The sequence below is a fragment of the Salvia splendens genome, chromosome 7 (genome assembly GCF_004379255.2).
Source record: "Salvia splendens isolate huo1 chromosome 7, SspV2, whole genome shotgun sequence".
NCBI lineage: Eukaryota > Viridiplantae > Streptophyta > Magnoliopsida > Lamiales > Lamiaceae > Salvia > Salvia splendens.
The window spans coordinates 502,764-521,918 of NC_056038.1; the positions used below are offsets into that span (position 1 = coordinate 502,764).

The 19,155-nt window shown below is 35.8% G+C and overlaps 2 protein-coding genes and 1 pseudogene across 4 annotated transcripts; 1 reads left to right on the plus strand and 2 right to left on the minus strand.

The window, feature by feature from the left end:
- Window positions 1–1,298: 1,298 nt before the first annotated feature.
- Window positions 1,299–2,218, minus strand: LOC121811400 (dehydration-responsive element-binding protein 3-like). The gene has a single exon (XM_042212252.1). The coding sequence runs from the start codon at window positions 2,029–2,031 to the stop codon at window positions 1,447–1,449; it is 585 nt and encodes a 194-aa protein (XP_042068186.1). The 5' UTR covers window positions 2,032–2,218; the 3' UTR covers window positions 1,299–1,446.
- A 10,450-nt stretch (window positions 2,219–12,668) lies between these two features.
- Window positions 12,669–14,538, minus strand: LOC121741626 (annotated as a pseudogene).
- Window positions 14,539–15,312: 774 nt separating this feature from the next.
- Window positions 15,313–18,700, plus strand: LOC121811247 (protein NRT1/ PTR FAMILY 1.2-like). Of its 3 annotated transcripts, XM_042212064.1 has the most exons (5): window positions 15,372–15,391; window positions 15,617–15,742; window positions 16,503–16,720; window positions 16,842–17,389; window positions 17,472–18,700. In XM_042212064.1, exons 2-5 carry the CDS (start codon window positions 15,643–15,645, stop codon window positions 18,340–18,342), a joined length of 1,737 nt encoding a protein of 578 aa, XP_042067998.1. In that variant the 5' UTR covers window positions 15,372–15,391; window positions 15,617–15,642; the 3' UTR covers window positions 18,343–18,700. The 3 variants fall into 3 exon arrangements, with proteins under 3 accessions (XP_042067999.1, XP_042068000.1, XP_042067998.1); XM_042212065.1 differs by having other exon boundaries at window positions 15,313–15,742; window positions 16,442–16,720; XM_042212066.1 differs by having other exon boundaries at window positions 15,313–15,742; window positions 16,448–16,720.
- The last annotated feature ends 455 nt before the right edge of the window (window positions 18,701–19,155 follow it).

Consider the following 19,155-nt stretch of genomic DNA (forward strand, 5'->3'; position numbering starts at 1 on the left):
AATGGTGCGACACAAGGAATTTCGCTAATTTGATTAACACCATGAATATAATTAAAAACATGTGATAATCCATATAATATAACGTACTTAGTTATCGATCTCACTATATTATTAGTACAATATATAGGAAAATAAACATATTCCATTGCTATGAATATACCCATTAAATCGAGATTGAATAAGTTTTTATTGAGTTATTAGTTTTATAAAATAAAATACATTTGTTGAATTGATCGGCAATCTGGCTGCATAATGAGACAACTCGCCAAATTTTATGTGAAAATTTTGCTCCTAAATATCAGAATTGATATAGTTTATGTGTAGTTAAAAAAATATCTTCGAGTTATCCTTTATTTAAAATAATATTAAAGCTCGTACAAAATCTCGAAATTGGACAATTATTTTGATAATAGAAATTATATATACAGTGAAAATTTTGGACGTTATAGATAGACGAATTCCAAGGTTGCAGTAGTAATGGAAGTAAATTGGTAAAATATACGTATGCATATTGCATCTATATATGTGGAGTATTCTTTTTAAAGTACTTTTTGGACCCTCAAAATGTATTTTGTCTGGAAAATAGATTTGATTCAACAATGTCGACCCATTGAGTTTATTTCTAAAAGGGTGGATCGATTCTTTTTTCATATTAGTGTCCTTTTTATTGTCGGAATGTCTTATTCTCGAATTTTACAATAATAATAATAATAGTACTATATGGTTGTAATAATAATAATAATAATAATCAGTATAATTGGAAATAGTATAACAAAAGAAAGAAAGAAATTACATGAGTTAAATTGATTATAAATACTACCAAAAGCTTACACACAATAATTATATTCCATGGACAAGTAATGTAAAATTAAATAATGATTGCATGTGCCAAGTAGCAAAATGTAACGTTCTTATTCATGATTGAGAATTCGACTTTCTTAGTTATCAAATGAACCACATCGACTCTATATGGCAGGTAAAAACAAGTAACATGGTTATTTACGATTGGGTTTCGAGTTTTGATGTTAATGAATAGACCATGGTCCCACCTTAAAATCAAACAATCATTTTAAAAAGAAAAATAATGAAACAATAGATTATAGAGAAGAATAATTGGCAGTCCCATATGGAGAAAGTTCACTATAGTACTCTAGCTTCGTAGATTCTCTATCACCTAATTAGACATAAGTCTTACCTAGGTCACTTCAATGTCATATGCCCTGCAAAGATGAAATCTTACTCTTGAGACTTTTTACATATTATTGTGGTTGCTCTAGCATTTTTTATTTAAAAAAGAGTAAGAGAGAATGTACAATAGGATTGATTTGAGACAGAAAGAGAAATAGAAGCCCTTGATTAAAAAATAAAAAGGGCTACAATTTCTCTAATTACAGAAAAAGAGAGTACTCCACAAAAGAAAAACTCATGTAAAATGCACAATTAAAATCAATAATTCCACAGCAAAGTTTCGAAGCAGCTCGAAATCACAGCATCCGCATCGCCGCCCCACAGCGGCGGCGCGTCGAACCACCCCTCTACCACCGCGTTCTCCACACACACAAACTCATTCCCCTCGAAACACGGCGGCCCCAAACTCGGCAGCTCCACGATCTCACTTAACTCCTCCTCCTCCGCCGATATGTCGAGGCACGACACCAGCGACGCCAGTGACGGCGGCGACGGAGAAACATCGAATTTGTCCATCGCCGCCGCCTTCGCGGCCGCCGCCTGGACGTCGCGCGGGCTGAGGGAGGCGGGGCGGGGGAGCGCCGCGGCGATTTCGGGGAAATTGAGGGCGGCGGAGGCGCCCTTGATGCTGAGCGCGGCGACGTCGTGAGCACGCGCCGCCATCTCGGGGGTGGGGAAGGTCCCCAGCCAAATCCGCGACTTCTTCCGCGGCTCCCGGATTTCAGACACCCATTTCCCCCAGCTCCGCATCCGGACGCCGCGGTAGACCGGGTGCTTGGTGTTGGCGGCGCGAGCTCGCTTGATCTTTCCCTGCGGCTGCGAGGAGTGTTGATCGGCATTCATGATTTTTTTAGATTTTTATTTTTTAATTTTTTTCAATGGAATGATTTTAGTGACAATTTAGTGTGAGAAAAATGTGCATGTGAGATTTTAAACCTTTCCTAACTAGGAAATAGGAATGCGTGGTAGAGACAGTGTGTATATATATATATATACACATACGTTATGCGAATATAGTTATCCTGAAATCTTTTTTTTTCTCTATAATTAGGCACTAGAAAAAGTTCGAATATTATAAGTTAGATTAAATTAAGAGAAAATTGACTGCATAAAGTTGAATTAATGATTTCAGATTTTATATACATTAAAGTTATATATCCCTCGACCTTCCCAGCAGTCGCCACTTGTATTATTCTTATTTCTCTCACAAAAGGTAACCTTCGTTTATTGTCTTGAGTTTTTTCTCGCATATTTTGGTTTATAAATTTTGAGCTTAAAATATTTTATTTAAAAATACTTCCCCATTAATAATTATACAGTAGTAGTAGTATTTTTTATTTTGAGTGATCTATGAGATTAGTTACGTTATCTTCAATTTTTATTAATATTCTAACTATTTTCCCTTTTATTTCTCTTCTACTGTTTCAATTCTATACTATTAAAGTTTTTATCGGTCATTATAAAATCATCGGTAGAAAACGATTGCATAGTATAAGCTAGTATAGTATTTAAAGTCTAGATTAAGTTCCATTTCCTTTAATCATATTTAACAAGTTAGGTCAGTGGCGAACGAAGAAATAAACGTAAGTAGGGGCTAATTTTTCAAAATTTTACTTCAAAATAGATTTTTATGTGATTTAGATTATTAATAGGGGCTTTTATATAATTATATGTGTAAAATATGAATAAATTTTAAAAGTTTATATAGAAAAAAATTAAAAAATCAATTCATTAGGGGCTAAAGCTCTCCCCAATACATCAATACATGTGGTTCCGCCTAGTGGTGGGTCGATACTATATATCGTATTGAAAACGTTGTATCGTGTATCGTATCGAAAATATCGGTATGAAAGAATTTTATATCGTTATCCTATCGAAAGTTTCGATATATCGAATTTCGATATGGATAATATCAATATCATTACCGTATCGATATTTCGATATATCGTACCGAAATTAGATATACCGATCAGAACGATATATCAAAGATCAATACTTCAATATCGTATCGAAATTTCAATATATTTCGATATATACCGTATATATCGATAATTCAATATGTATTGATTTTCAATATAATTCGTAATACTAAAAATATCGATATAGATCGTATATTCGATATAAAACGATATATCGCGGTATAAGGAAATTCATATCGTTATCGTATTGAAAACTTACGATACAGTATTGTATCATATCGAAAATTACGATATACCGAAAATTTGATAATTTTTCTATATTTTTCAATACGATACGAGCGATATATCATTTTTTCGGTATTTTTCCCCAGCCCCTAATTCTGCTAGTGATTCAGGTTATCTATATATTTTATTACTATAAGTAAGCGTAACTCTCTTGTTTTGGACATTTATCTATATTTAAAAAAAGAAATTGAGTTGATTAGGAAAAATGGGCTCCATTGACCAATTCAATTCGCCACGAAACCCAATCATTTAATTCTCCAGCTTCATTTCATCATTTCTTTTGGTTATATATTAATAAATAAATGACAACAAAATTTTCCAAAGGTTACTCGAGAGTATATTCGGGATAAATCCTATTATTATGTAACACGGTAAGTTTTTATTCTTGAATAATGAATAAATTAAGGACTGCATTTTTTAATAAATCATACATATAGCTAGTCAAATTGTAGCCTTAATTTGGAATATAAATATCGGCAGTACTTGTTTTTCCAGCATTATATATAGTCTTGGTTTTTCAATTTATATATGGATGACAAAATTTCATGAGATATTTAAAAGTATTTGCAACTTCTTTGAAAAAAAATATAGGTGTGCACACTTATTGCAAAAATCAAGTGAATTAAAAATTGTCGTTTCAATAAATATACGTGTATATTTTGAATATATACACGTATACAAATCAATATATACATGATATAAATAAAGACTACTACTAGTATATTAAGCCACCAAAATATTGCCAAGATTCAGTCGAATCTTTATATGATCAGCCACTAACGAAAGTCGCCACGGCTTTTATTTTTCAATAAATGTTACTACTATTATTATTATATACTCCATGTAGGGCTGATAACCCATTTCTAGGGTTTTCTTGTGTGGTCAGTGTCATAATTAAGTTCTTTTTTTCCACAAAGTTATGTTGGTGGGTTACATATCTATATAAATATTTATATGGTAATGGGATATGAGGTAGCTAATATCAGTATTATGATCATATATGGTATTTAGCCATCAACAATAAGACGTACCTATTTAAATTCTTGAAATTGAATATTTTGCTATATATTTTTGTGTTTGTTATTTTGAAACCACACCTCTCTTGTAGGTTAATGAATGGTTTGTAGGATTGTATAGAATGATGGTGTTTAGTTTACTAGATAAAATAGTGGCAAGATTTAATCCGATTAAGTTGTGAGATTATTTAGTAGAAGAGGGTTGACTGTGATTAATTATCACATGGCTATCCGTCTAGGATTAATTAGTCATGAGATTCAATCTCATGAATAAAATATAATACAAAATTTAATCATGAGATATAATATTGCAAACCGAACACCCGCAATGTGTACTCTTTTAATAATTTTGGATACAATAAATATTTTCGTTATTTTTTATATATTGTTTCTATTATAGAAGTATTAATTGATGATTAAAATGTACATTCAATGATTTTTTAGAAATCACACTAGAAATAAAAACTATTAATTGATGATTAAAATGTACATTAAATGATTTTTTAGAAATCACACTAGAAATAAAAATCGGCAATAATTTGAAGTACTTTTACAACGTGAATATGTCTCTGATAATATGTGGTCTACACGTAAACTTGGCCAAGCACGATATCTGCGTAAGGCCCACTTCAAAAATATTTGTATTAGTAAAACATATTTCTTGAATAAATAATTATTTATACGTGTATATTTCATGACAAGATGTTTTGTCTTTCATTGTAGCAAGAGAGAAACTAGTATATTGGTTGTGAAAAAAACAACTAAAATCAAGATATTTTGTTTGCTTAAAATAGCTCTGCATTGAAGCGGAATTTTAGTTTGGATTTTAATACTTACATGAAATAGCTCTGTATCGACGTTGACGTGATAAATATTTCAGTTGTTAAAAAATTCATGCTAGGTGAAATCTACTTACTTTTAATAGATTATAAAAGAGATTTTGGTCAAAAATTAGAGACCCACTTATTTAACTTGTATTATTAATTAATGCGGATGTATCAACGAAAGAAAATTATAGAACAGAATGATGTTAAATCCGACGTAGTTTAGGTCCCATTTTTGTAGTATTATAGTAGTATATTGCAAATTGCGTGTTATTAATCACGATTTGATACTAAATTCCTAATTATAATGCCTATGTGGGGTGCTATAATTAGGCATAGCTCTTTTATTTATCTAATGTATTTTGTTATAATTTTTAGTTTGTACCTGTAGGCTTATAAATCAACAATAGCGTTAATAAACACCATTAATATAGTTGAATGTCATGACTATAAATAGTGTGAATATAAGCCAGACGTGCTAGGTAGCTAGATTTTTAGCTGTCACAATTAAACAGAAATATCCTACTACTTCATAAATTCTATGAATTTAAGGTTTAAATTTTCTGACTTTAGAGATAGTCATATTTAATTACTTACATGGTTGTTATATACAGTTCATGCGACAATATGTATATAAATGTTCGTCCCTCTGTCCCAGATAATTTGTCTCACTTTGATCGGATACGAGTTTTAAGAAATGTATTGAAAAGTGTGTTGAAAAGTTAGTGGAATGTGAGTTATACTTTTATATATTAGTTTTATAATAAAATGTGAGTATGAATAAGTTAGTGGAATATAATGTCCACTAAAAAAAAATGGTAAAAAGTGAAATGAGACAAACTATGTGGACTAGATCGAAATGGAAAAATAGGACAAATTATCTGCGACGGAGGGAGTACTATAAATTAATTATCCTAACCGGTGTTATGTCGCCTCAAAGTACTTGTCAATTACTTAAAACAACATATATCAAAATGGTGTTTTATAAAGGAAAATAAGAGCTTAATTATGAAGAAAAATACAATTTACCAGAAAAGGACTAATATGTGGTCACTTAAATATTAAGATTTCGATAATGACTCTTTCTTATACTATTATATATGTATATCCCTTAATTATTGGGGTTCTAGTGTTATAATTAGATTCATTAATATTGGAAGAAAAACGTCTTTCGTTTCAAATCAGTTAGATGTGATGTATGCGTTTATCAAATCTGATAAAATCCTTCTTTAGTTATTGAGATCCCAATTTCAAGCAAACCTACATTACATCTAACTAAATATTTGTAATATTTTTGAGCCATGAAAAAATTCTTCAAAGGATTTCTGACAAGAGTATGTAAGAAAATAAAAAGAGACAATAGTAAAATGAAGGCATAGTTTGACCTGTGCCCTTTATTGGTAGCAGAATTTCAACCAATTTTTGTGTACAGTTTGTCACACATGTCAGTAAATAACCATAGATTTTACTGCAATAAATGTCCTCGTTATGGGTTTGCAGTAAAAGTAACAAAATGCATGTCTAGTTTACGATTTAATGATTTAGATAGAAGTTGAACGTATAATGGGTAATTAAATAGTACTTCCTCCGTCCCTCAAATTTTGTCATAGTTTGATCGGGCTCAAGTTTTAAGAAATGTAATAAAAAATGAGTTGAAAAAGTTGGTAACATGTGGGTGAGAATAAGTGAGTGAGAATAAGTTAGTGGAACGTGGGGTCCACTACAAAAAATGGTAATTAATGAAATGTGACAAATTTTATGGGACGATGAAAAAATGTGATAAAATTTCAAGGACGGAGGGAGTAATAATTTATTTTATGTACAACGTCACTGTATTAGTATATTGTTAATTATTGTTACGGTGATTTGAATTGTGGACTAGAGGGGAGTGTCCGATGTTCCATTTCTATTCATGAGTTTCATTGCATGTGGTGCATTGCTTTTTGAGATGCTATTCAATGGGTGTATTTTTTCCATGTGTTTGAATTGCAAGTTTGTTTTGTGATCTCGATGTGTATATGTGTGTTTGGATGTTATACTTTTTTTTTTATCGATATATATATGTAGTTTGGTGCTAGGTAAATGTTGTTAGTCAGGGGCGGAACTACCAGCGGCCAAGCCACCGCTCCAGCGATGGCTTGGCCGATCCCGAAACCTCCTTACCCATGATCGCCCTCCACCCCGGCGCCCCAGCGCCACGACACCGAATGCGAAATGTGTTCAAAGTTGAGAAGCTGCTTCGCCAGATTTGGGGAAGAAGATGAAGGAAAATGGGCTTGAACTCATGTTGGAGTATTAATTTTCTATTGGGCCTTAAATTTTATATAATATTTTTGGACTGTTTGTATTGAATATTATGATAATAAAACAAGTCCAAGTTTAAACAATTAAACACATAAACAAAAAACACAACAATTAAATCCCACATGCTATGCAACCGAGCATAAATTCTTTTTCACAATTTTGATTTCTTCTTTTAATTTACTTTTTTTTTCATCCCATTTTATTTTTCTTTTTAATCATGAGCGGGACACTTGTCACAAAATTGTCCAAATTTTAATTCTTAAAAGAATATAAAGTTTCACAAACTATATTTTCAATATCCTTACCTTTAATTTAAAATTTCATAGATAAATTATTTTGAGTACAAACATGATCTAATCATCAATTTCATAGACTTTGTAATTTGAATTATTTTAGTTATTTGAAAAAACATAAAATCCAATTAAAACATACCTAAATAAAATACATCTTAACTTAACTTTTTATTTTTAATATTTCTTTTGTACAGATACATTAGTTTTTATTCTAATATTCCTTTATAGATATATTTTGATTGTAATACATATTTTAACTTAACTTTTTACTACATGATCACTTGTTTTCGGATTTCAAATAAAATATTAGGTTTTCTAAATTTGATTGCATATTTTTTATTTTAAAAAAGAAATTGAATGAAACAATAAATCAAACGGTATAGTATATCAATAAATTAATTTTCAATATTATTATTATTTTAAATAATATTATTTTTTATTAAATTTTAGCACCTGCTAATTTATATTTTTGGTTCCGTCCCTGTTGTTAGTGCTTGTTTTGTATGATTGTTTTGTTTGTTCTCTTGAACGCTATTGCTCGTTATTATTTCGTGGCTTTGAGCATTTTAATCGATCTGAAAAAGTATACATATATTAATTGTATACAAATCAAATAGGTCAAATCTCATGTTGTTTTTTTGCTTTAAGTTGGAAACAATGGATAATGTGTCCAAATATTTACCCTAAATTCAATAGTTAGTCATTGTGAATGCCTCAATTCAAAGAATCAAAGTTCATGGTATATATAACGACGAATATGCCAGCTAATTAAATCTTTGTTTTCCAATTACAATAATTTTGATTAGATCAATAATCCTATTTTTCACTTTGATCGAAATCTGATTAGATAGTTCAATAGTCTTTATTACACAAAACCCTACTATCTTAAAGTGCCCTTTTACTTACAAGCATATATATCTATAATTGCAACTTCTGTACAATATTCATAAATGAGCCAAAGGTTGAGGAGGAAATAACACCAAACAATAATACAAATAAAAATATAGTGGTGGAATTGGAAGTCATTATTTTTCTGATATAGTAGTATAGGTTATACCTAACAATAATATCAAGTATTATTGCAATTACTATTATTTATCTTATATATATATATATACTACTATATTTTATACCCTAATAAAAGTTGGCTTGTTTGTCCTATTCTTTTGGTCATGAAAGCCTTTAATGCACCCCATCACTTTCTTGTTTCTCCATATTTACTGTACTGTCCAATTTTGGTAATAACAAATATCTGTATGTGGCCTACAATTTTCTAAGTACGTCCCGCGAATAATTTCACTGTTTCCATAAATAATAAAATTATTATTACCTAATGGCTAATGCATCATGTTTAAGATTTAACAAAAAAAAATGTACCATAATTTTGGAATAAATGTACCTCTATTTTTTCTATGAAGAAAAAAAGCTCAAACCACTAATAGTAGTGAGCTAAAGTTCCAACATAACATAACAAACAACAAAAGAATATAGCAAGAAATAAGGTTGGGGGACTTTGGGCACCGGCCGGCTTCTCATCCACGACCTAAGTAGGGGGCATTCCATTTTTTTTCTTTTCGAGCTCCCAGTTTACCTATAATCAATCGGTAAGTCATTTATTTCTGATATTTCAAATCGACCATGTAATGGCGTAAACTATAGAAATCCACACCCATTTTATGAAGAAGCATCATCAATAATAACGATTTCACAAATGAATAATCCGACTTATATATTTACAAACAACTGTAACATCTAAGTATCTTAAATTTGAGAAAAATGATTCACCAAAGTCTGCATTTAATGGCGTCACATGACCTAACTCTGATTCATAGACATGGATTTTAAATTTCAACATCAACTAACAGAACAGTAGGCCCCCATTTCAGTTCGATTTTTATTTTCTTGCTTGCTCTCTCAGAAACATATATTGATATTGTATAGTATATGATTTGAAATTGCATGCATGTGGAGTCCATGAAATCTAAATCTAATAATCGAAACATAATGATCTGTTATTCATGCAAATATGCAATAACATTATATAAAATAAATCATTCATTTATTAATTGATGAAATCGCTATAAATTTGTTACGGACTCAATTCCCACATCGGTTGTGAGAACAACTGATGTGGGGTATATAGACTAAATGAGTCCTCTCTTCTCAAATGCTAGTCATTTGGGATGAGTTCTCCTGTTTGGTCGGTATCAAAATTTCTTATTGGGAAGTCTCCCAACACACGGATATATATTTCAAGTTTATGGGTTTTACTCAAACTTGAGCGTCAGAGTCTCTTCCTAACCTTCGTGGCCGGAATCCTTACTCAGTGAAAGAAGATTTACTGTTACATCCACAAAGAACGCCTTGAACCTCACCATGACTTCTAGGATACTGAAGAGAATTCAAACTAGAGCTCTTCAATTATGATTTTAGTTGCTAAAGAAATAAATATAGATCTTTGAGATATGATATCTGTTCAAATTGGTGAAATACATTTGCCCAGCGAAAATCATAGTACTACTTATTTATATTTCTATTCTGATTTTATTCTGTATATAGACTACATGGTATTTAACATATCTAAAATTATTGTTTAACAATGCACGTGTATTTCCAACTAAATTAAAAATAGGCCTAACATGTTAGCCCAATTAAACATATTAAAATTGGACCACCTAGATCAAGGTAAGTGTATGTGGGCCCAATTGATAAATTCTTCAAAGCCCAAATATACTTTATTTTAATATGAAATTTAAGATATTCATTAAGAGCATCCGCAACGGTGGCGCTGCTCGCCACCGCCGTCCGCGCCGCTGGCACGGACGCCACCTGCCGCTGCTGCGCTCGCGCCGCTGGCACGACGTTGCTCGATGCATCGAGCAGCGCCGTGCCAGCGAGCAGCTGACGTGGCGCGCCCTCATTCGTCAACGACATAGACGTTGGGTTTAAATAATTTTTTTTTAAAAAAAATCGGTTTTTAATTTAAAAAACCGATAAAAAAATAAAAAAAAAAATTTCACTTCCCCAAAAAATTATATCCATTTATAACCGTTTTTTCCCACTTTTTAATTTTTTTTTAATTTTTTTTACCCCAAAAATACACACTTTCATCTATAAATACCCCAAATTTCACTTCCAAAAATTCACATCAAACTACACAATTCTCATCATCATTCTCTCATCTCCATTCTCATCTTCAATCTCTCATATCCATTTTCATCTTCATTCTCTCATATCCATTTTCATCTTCATTCTCTCATACCCTACAACATCACTATGTCCGGCCAAACAACATCACTATGTCCGGCCAAGGCGATAACCCTACGGGCTCCCACGGTTGGAACCTCGAATGGTTCGGTTCACAACCGTTTCCTAGTCCGGAAACGGAATATTCGGCCCCTCCTCAAACCCAAGATTCGGCCGTTCCGGGTGGCTACCGTCCATACCCAATTGACGACCAAGGTGCCTCCGAAGGACGATACGGGTGGACACCGGAGCCTAGGCCGACCGCCCCCTCCCAACCTCCGCAAGCTCCTACTCGCGGCAGCGGTGTCCGCACACTGTACACGCCGGCGGAGATGGATAAATTGTTCAAGGCGTACTTCGAAATCTCCGAAGATGCGGCGGTTGGCACGAACCAATCGGGCGATCACTTTTGGTGGCTCGTATCTCGCCGGTAAAATGCAAACCGGCCGTCGGGAACGATCGAGCACAACGAGAGTATGGTGCGCAACTGCATCGGCCGAGCCAATGACGAAATTGGCAAGTTCAATGGCTATTTCCTCCAGGAGTCGCGGAATGCCGGAAGCGGCCGGAGCAAGGTCGACATCATCGCTGCGGCGCTGAGCACATACCAATCCATGAACGGTAAGTCGTTCAAGTACCTCAACGTTTGGCAGGAAACGCGGTTCCACCCGAGGTATCTGGGAGGCGTAACATTCTCCTCTAGCGGCTCCTCCAAACGGTCAAGGTCGGTATCCCTATCAGACTCCGGCTCCGAAGAAGTGGCTAGCCAACTCGCCGGAGCTAACTTGGGTAGCCCCGACGCCGGACCAAGCGGTTCCCAACGCCGACCGCAAGGAAGGAAGAAGGCGGCGGCCGAGCGCCGGCGCTCCGCGACTCCATCGGCCCCCGCACCCTATGTTCCACCTCCACCCCCGAACAACTCGTTGTGGGCCCTTTTGGCCCAACTCAATATGGCCGATAGGTCAACTATGACCCCCACGCAACTTCAAACGCACGAGGGCATGATAGTGGGTCTCCAAAAATAATTGGGGTTGTTGCTGCCGGATGAGTAGTCTTCCTCGGGTAATATTAGCCAATAATTATGTAATTTTTAATTTTTAGTATTTTAATTATGTAATTTTTAATTTTTAGGATTTTAATTATGTCTTTTTTATTTTATTTGTGTTTTACAATATTTATTGTGATTTTTTAATGAATTTTAGTATTATGGAAATGTTTATGTTTAATTGAATATTAAATTAATTGTGCTCGTCCTTACGGAAAAGCACAGTTGTGGGTGTTGTGCTCTTGCCAGAGAGCAGGCATGAATAGTACCGCCCGAGCCCACAACCGTGCCGCTGGCAAGAGCACGGTTGTGGATGCTCTTAGGCACTCCCTCCGTCCGCCATTAGGAGTCCCGATTTACCATTTTAGTTCGTCCGCTATTAGGAGTCTCGGTTCACTTTTATTATAAATGGTAGGTACACCTCAATTTCCACTAACTCATTCCACTCACATTCTATTATAAAACTAATATAGTATAAAAATAGGCCGCACATTCCATTATCTTTTCTCATCTATTTTTCTTTACATTTCTTAAAACCCGTGCCGAACTCAAATGAGACTCGTAATGGCGAACGGAGTGAGTAACTGATTAGTGACCAACATGAAATGCTTCCTCACCTGCCGTACCCGGTGCTGCATTACGGCGTACCTCGTCTCCGAGATCGAGACGAGGATGTTCTTTAGGTTCGGGATGTCCCTCTCGAGGACAAACACCGCAAAGGCCTCCCAGTTCAGGACGCCGAAGAACGGGGGGACGAAGTTGTCTGAGACGATCACGGGAACGCAGCTGTAAAGGATCGCCTCGACCACCCTCGGGCTGTTCACCTCGTACCCCTTGGCGCACACGCAGTACTTGCTGTTCTGCATGTACCACGTGTACCCCTTCTGTAACGGCCCTGATATTTGCATATCCGGGTCCTTGTTCTCCCAGTGCTTGACCAAGATTGACCGGACGTCGCCGTGCATGTTGCCGGCGAAGAAGGCGAGGGTAGTCCGCTTGGGGCTGCCCCCGGTCACTCTCATTGGATTTTGAGGCGACTGGACGTTGGTTTCGGGCAGAACAACATCCTTTCCGAAGTGGAACCCTTCCTTGACGTCCGAATTGCATAGCGCGCGTATGCACTTGGACATGTGGTGCTTCGTCTCGTACGTTGCCTGAAAGTAGACATAAATTTTTGTTACAAATCTCTTCGAGAATAAACTCTTAGTACTTAGGCTAGTTTTGTCTACCTAAATTTTGTTTGCGGTACTAATTCAAGAATCTATTGTAGTGTGATTGAAGTTATTGAGGTTATAATCTTGTCACAAAATTCTCCAAAAATTAGATTATTGTACTAAAACTAGGTTAATCTACCTAAATTGTGTTTTTTTGTGTGTGTGTGTTAATGTAACAATTTATCCACTTAACAAAATCAAGAACTTTAGTGGTGTGATGAAGTATCCAAGCAAAACTTACCCAATCATGACAACCGGCGAGGAAATGATCTGCCCCGTCTGTTCTGTTCCAGAAAGGGTGCTGAGTCTTGATTGTGTCGACGTAGTTTTTCAAGAACGCAATTATGTGGTCGAAAGAATGAGAGTCTTTAACGTAGACGTAGTCCACGAGAAGCTGAGAGCTAAAAGGCAAGTAGAACAAATGAGCTTCATCCGGATTGCTAGTCACATACTGGCTACTCGCTTCCATGTGTTTCATGAACCATCCCTCGGAGGCGTATATGCCTCTCAGCCTCGGGTTATGGAACACAGGCCCCGTCCTTGTAGACGTAAACCTTGAGCTTCTGCTCCATGATTTCATAACTCCTGCACAACAAATCACCCAAGAGTCGAACCAGAGTTAAACTTATATCCAATCAAGTACAATCATTTTCAACCTAAATTTGTTAGACATGGCAACAATTGTAAGATTTCAACAGATTGGAAGGTTACTTCACAAATGTTGTAAGATTCCGATAAATTGGGGCGTATAGGGCCGGATGGTGGCTGATGATCGGTGCGTGCCCGATTTGGAGCCTTGCATCTAATAGGTCTTGATCAGCAGCTGAGGACCACAATGGAGTCTGCAATAAGTATTTTTATTTGCGTTATGTTTGTACAATCTTTGACATAGTTTGAAATAATGATTAATTCCCAATAATTTATCTATATAACTCAGAAAACGACGAAGCCCGGCTGCGAAGCAGCATCTCATTCATGTCTGATATGGTAGCTACAGAGGGATTCTCGGAGATCTTGGACTGTTCCACGGGAGGAGGAGGGCTGTTTACTGACGGGGGCTGCACGTTGCTCTCGTTCCTAGAGGCCCCGGGTTCAACACCTACATCACTTTCCGTAGAGAGGCTGATTCGGATGGAGCTGATACAGTAGATGACGAAACATCAGAGGCGATCGGGGTTGGAGCAATCCTTGCATCCGCGCCCATCACTAACACTGCACAGCTATTCGAGGTTGGGACACTAAACTTCTCGTGTATCGCCTTATAAGGTGGCGGTGCAACACTAGCCGTAGCACTAAATTTTGAAATTCGATTCGTTTTTTTTTTGTTTTAAAAATACAAAAATTTCAGTTTTTTCGGTTCAGTTTGGGCGAAAAAAAATAAAAAAATCGAAAAACCGAATTATATTTTAAATATAATATTATATATATCTATTATATTAATTTAATATATTATATCATATATATTCTTTTAATATATTTTATATAATATGTATTATATATATTCTATTAATTTTATATTATATATATTTATATTCTATATATATAAAATAAAATAAATTATATATATAATAAATATATACTCCATATTTTTTTCGGTTTTGTTCGGTTTTCGATTTTTTGGTTTCGGTTTTTCAGGTTCGGTTCAGTTTGAGTTTTGAACTAAATTCGGTTTTTTTGGTTTGGTTCGATTTTGACAAAAAATCGAACTGAAATCCGAATGCTCACCTCTATGACTTACTAGAGTAAAATTTATTTTTCTATTGATTATATTTTAATTAAATTTACTATAATATGATGGTAACTATATACATGATTTACTACATTGAAAATTAATAAAAATAGGAATGATTATATAAGTATAACCCTCCCTATGCCAAACAAAGGAAATTATTTTAGACTAAAGTAAAAATAGTACTACTATGAATGAAAAAATGTCGTCACCATTCTTAATTGCTATAGGCTATAGCATTTTTTTAAAGTCTTGATCGAACTTGCTAACAGCTGGGGGTTCTGGAAGCTCTGCCAAACTCAATCGCCAGATTTTCAAAGTGTCAAACGTCAATCCCAATCAGATAAACCTTTTACAATTGTTGAAATTCATAAAATTCATAAGAAATCGACAAAAAATGATGTTAACTTGTTGAACGTGGCCGACGTGAAACTCCCTCTATATTCCCGTCCCCATTTGCTTCATCATCTGGAGCTTTCCACCACTTCACACTTGTCTCTCACTCTCTGTGTGTGTGCTTATATATAATTTGCTTGTGTGTGTATTGTGACAGGGCATCAATTATCTAATCAATCATCAATGGAGGATGGGAGGAAGGAGAAAGAAATGGGGGTGGAAGAGCCTTTGTTGGAGAGTGCTCATGAAAAGGGGGGTTTTAGGACTTTGCCCTTCATAATTGGTAATCTGCGTTTCATCTCAATTTAGTTTTACACTCTTGAGTCAAATTTAATCCCCATGATTATTGAAGATTGATGTTAATGTTTTTTTCTTTCTTTTCTTTTCATCATGTTCTGTTTTTCTTGATTATTGATTATGGTCTTACATTATTGGATGGAAACCTCATGATTCTTAATTATGGATGGTATTGTGTTTTAGTACTTGATTCATTATTATGGTGAACAATGTATTTCTTGATGTCACATGCTTAATTTAAGGTATCTGGATTCTAGTTTCTGGTATTGTTTTTTCCCCTTTTGTTCATCTTGAAATGATTCTCTTTTTATTTATTCTTGATTATGGTAGTGTGTGTATAGTTTTCTTACTTTCTTGATTTAAGCTCCTTGGGGTTATTGATTATGGTCCTTACATTCTTAATTAAAAACCTCATGACTCTTGATTATGGTACTGTGTTTATTCTTGATTCTTGATTGTGGTACTATGTTTTTCTTGATTTTTGATCGTGGCGAACAGTGTATTTCTTGATCTCACATGCTCAATTTAAGCTATCTGTATTCTTGATTATTGAATGAGGTACCCTCTCTAATGATTTTTTGACACAAATTTCAATCTGGACATGCTTGAATCTCTCTTCGAAGTCAATAATGGTTGAATTTTAGGCAATTTATGAACTAGGCTTTTATACTTCTCTCTCTCAAAGTTGCAGTGTAAGCACACGTGTGGTATGTGTTTGGCTTTGATGAAACTAGAGGTTTGAACAGGGAACGAGGCACTGGAGAAGATGGCAACTTTCGGGCTGTCGCCAAACATGACTCTGTATTTGATTAACGAGTATCATATGCAGATGACAACCACTGCAAACGTGTTGTTTATGTGGTCGGCCGCAACAAATTTCATGCCACTTGTTGGAGCTGTGGTTGCTGATTCATACTTGGGAAAATTTCATACAATTGGATTTGGATCTATTGTCTGTCTCATGGTGATTCGAACTCCTTTTTGTCGTTGTCGTCTGAATTCTTCTACTTAATAGCCTCAAATTTGATCCGATGTGTGTGTTTTCTGTCCTAAATCGAACATGACAAGCTAACCTTTGATTCCAGGGGATTATTATCCTATGGTCGACAGCAGTGATCCCACAAGCGAGCCCTCCGCCATGTGATCAGTCGAGCAACGTTTGCATCTCTGCAACGACCTTCCAGATTATGTATCTATGCCTCTCGTTTGGACTAATTTCTATCGGGGCAGGAGGAATTAGGTCGTCTTCCTTAGCCTTTGGTGCGGATCAGTTGGAAAAGAAAGGATTCCACAAAAGCCCTGGTGTCAAACAGAGCTACTTCGGCTGGTACTACGCTTCTTACACGTTGTCTGTCCTTGTTGCCCTAACTTGTGTCGTATATATTCAAGAGAACTTGGGATGGGGAGTCGGTTTTGCAGTTCCCGGTGTGCTCATGCTAGTCTCTGTCACCTCTTTCTTTCTGGCATCCCCCTTTTATGTCAGATTCAAGATTAGCTCGAGTTTGATCACCGGCTTCGTTCAAGTGGTCGTAGCTGCTTTCAGAAACCGGCACCTCAAGTTGTTGGACAGCACGAGCGATGTATACCACTGCAAGAACGGCTCTGGCCTTGTGATCCCTAGTGAAAAGCTAAGGTACAGCGTACATTATGTGCTCGTTGTCTATGTTTTAGTCGTACAATATAGTAACGAAACACTAGTTTGTCGATGATGTTAGGTTTCTGAATAAGGCCTGCGTTGTAAGAGACGCTGAGACAGAGTTGACAACTGACGGGAGGGCCGCAAATCCATGCCGGCTTTGTACGGTTGAACGAGTCGAGGAGCTCAAGGCACTTCTGAGAGTCGTCCCGATATGGTCCTCAGGGATGATCATGTCGATAAACCTGAGCCAGAGCACTTTTCCGTTGCTCCAAGCAGTCTCAATGGACCGGCATATAACTTCGAGTTTTGAGATCCCGGCAGCCTCGTTTAGCGTGTTCATGATCGTGGCTGTTATCCTATGGGTCATTCTCTACGACCGCGTGTTTCTCCCCTTAGCATCCCGCATCAAGGGGAGACCCGTTCGTGTGAGTACTAGAGTGAGAATGGGGATAGGGATCTTCATCTCGTTCCTAGCCATGATCGTCTCGGCCACGGTGGAGGCCATCCGTCGATTCGTCGCCATCAAGAATGGAAAAGTTAACAACCCACAGTCCGTCGTGGCCATGTCAGCACTATGGCTCCTCCCACAGAACTTTCTCACGGGGTTTGCAGAGGCCTCCAACGCGATTGCACAGAACGAGTTCTACTTCTCCGAGCTACCGAGAAGCATGTCGAGCATAGCCTCCACGCTTCTTGGGATTGGGATGTGCCTAGCGAACATCCTCGCAAGCTCGATCATGAACATGGTCGACTACTTTTCGAAGCAAGGCGGGGGCCAGAGCTGGATCTCGAGCAACATCAACGAGGGCCGCTTTGATTACTACTACCTTGTTCTTGCTGGTTTGAGCATGGCTAACATGATGTATTTTCTCGGTTGTAGCGCCGCGTTCGGGCCATCGAGGGATGACGGAAAGCCGCCGGAGGAAGAGGATGAGTGTGACTTGTGAGTTTCTTATCTTTATGTGTCTATATTTACAATAAAAAGTGATGATATGAAGACTTGCAGAAGTTCTTGACATTAAGTACTCATATGTTTTAGGGTTTATGAGGTTATGTATGTACTTCTCACTATACATAGGTCAAGTTCCGAGATTTATTTGAATCTTGGAGTTTTGTTTTCTTGAGGCACCATCTTTGAATTTTTATGCCAAAATATGGTGCAAAATGTACTTTTATTTCACTATTAGGGTGGGTTATCATGTATCGAGAATATCGTTGTTTTTTGTGTAAATCTGACTTGTGAAGTTGTACGAGTTGTAATATAGAATGTGCAAATGAAAGTTTGTTCATTTGTTTATGTTTTAATCATATATTGTATTTCATCATGAAATGGTATATCGGCGTTTTTTTTGTGTATATCAACTTGTGAAACGCAAATTCATTCATTTGTTCATGTTTTGATTTCAGATTTGACTTGATCATGTAACGACAATATCATCAATTCTTTGTGTATGTTGAGTTGTAAATGAAAGTCCGTTCATTTGTTTATGTTACGATCTCGTATTTTATTTTAGCACGTAACGGGAATATCTGTTGTGGTTTATATCGAGTTGTAACATAATATGTGCAAATTAAAGTGGGCTCATTTGTTTATGTTTTGATCTGGTATTTTATAAAGTAGTGTAATAGGAATATTGTCGTTTGTTTATATATATTGAGTTGTGAAATATGAGCGGTGACAAATAATAGTACTCCTCTTACGTGTTTATCAACTCTTATAAGCTATTATTAATAAAATTAAAATTGAAATTGAAATTAAA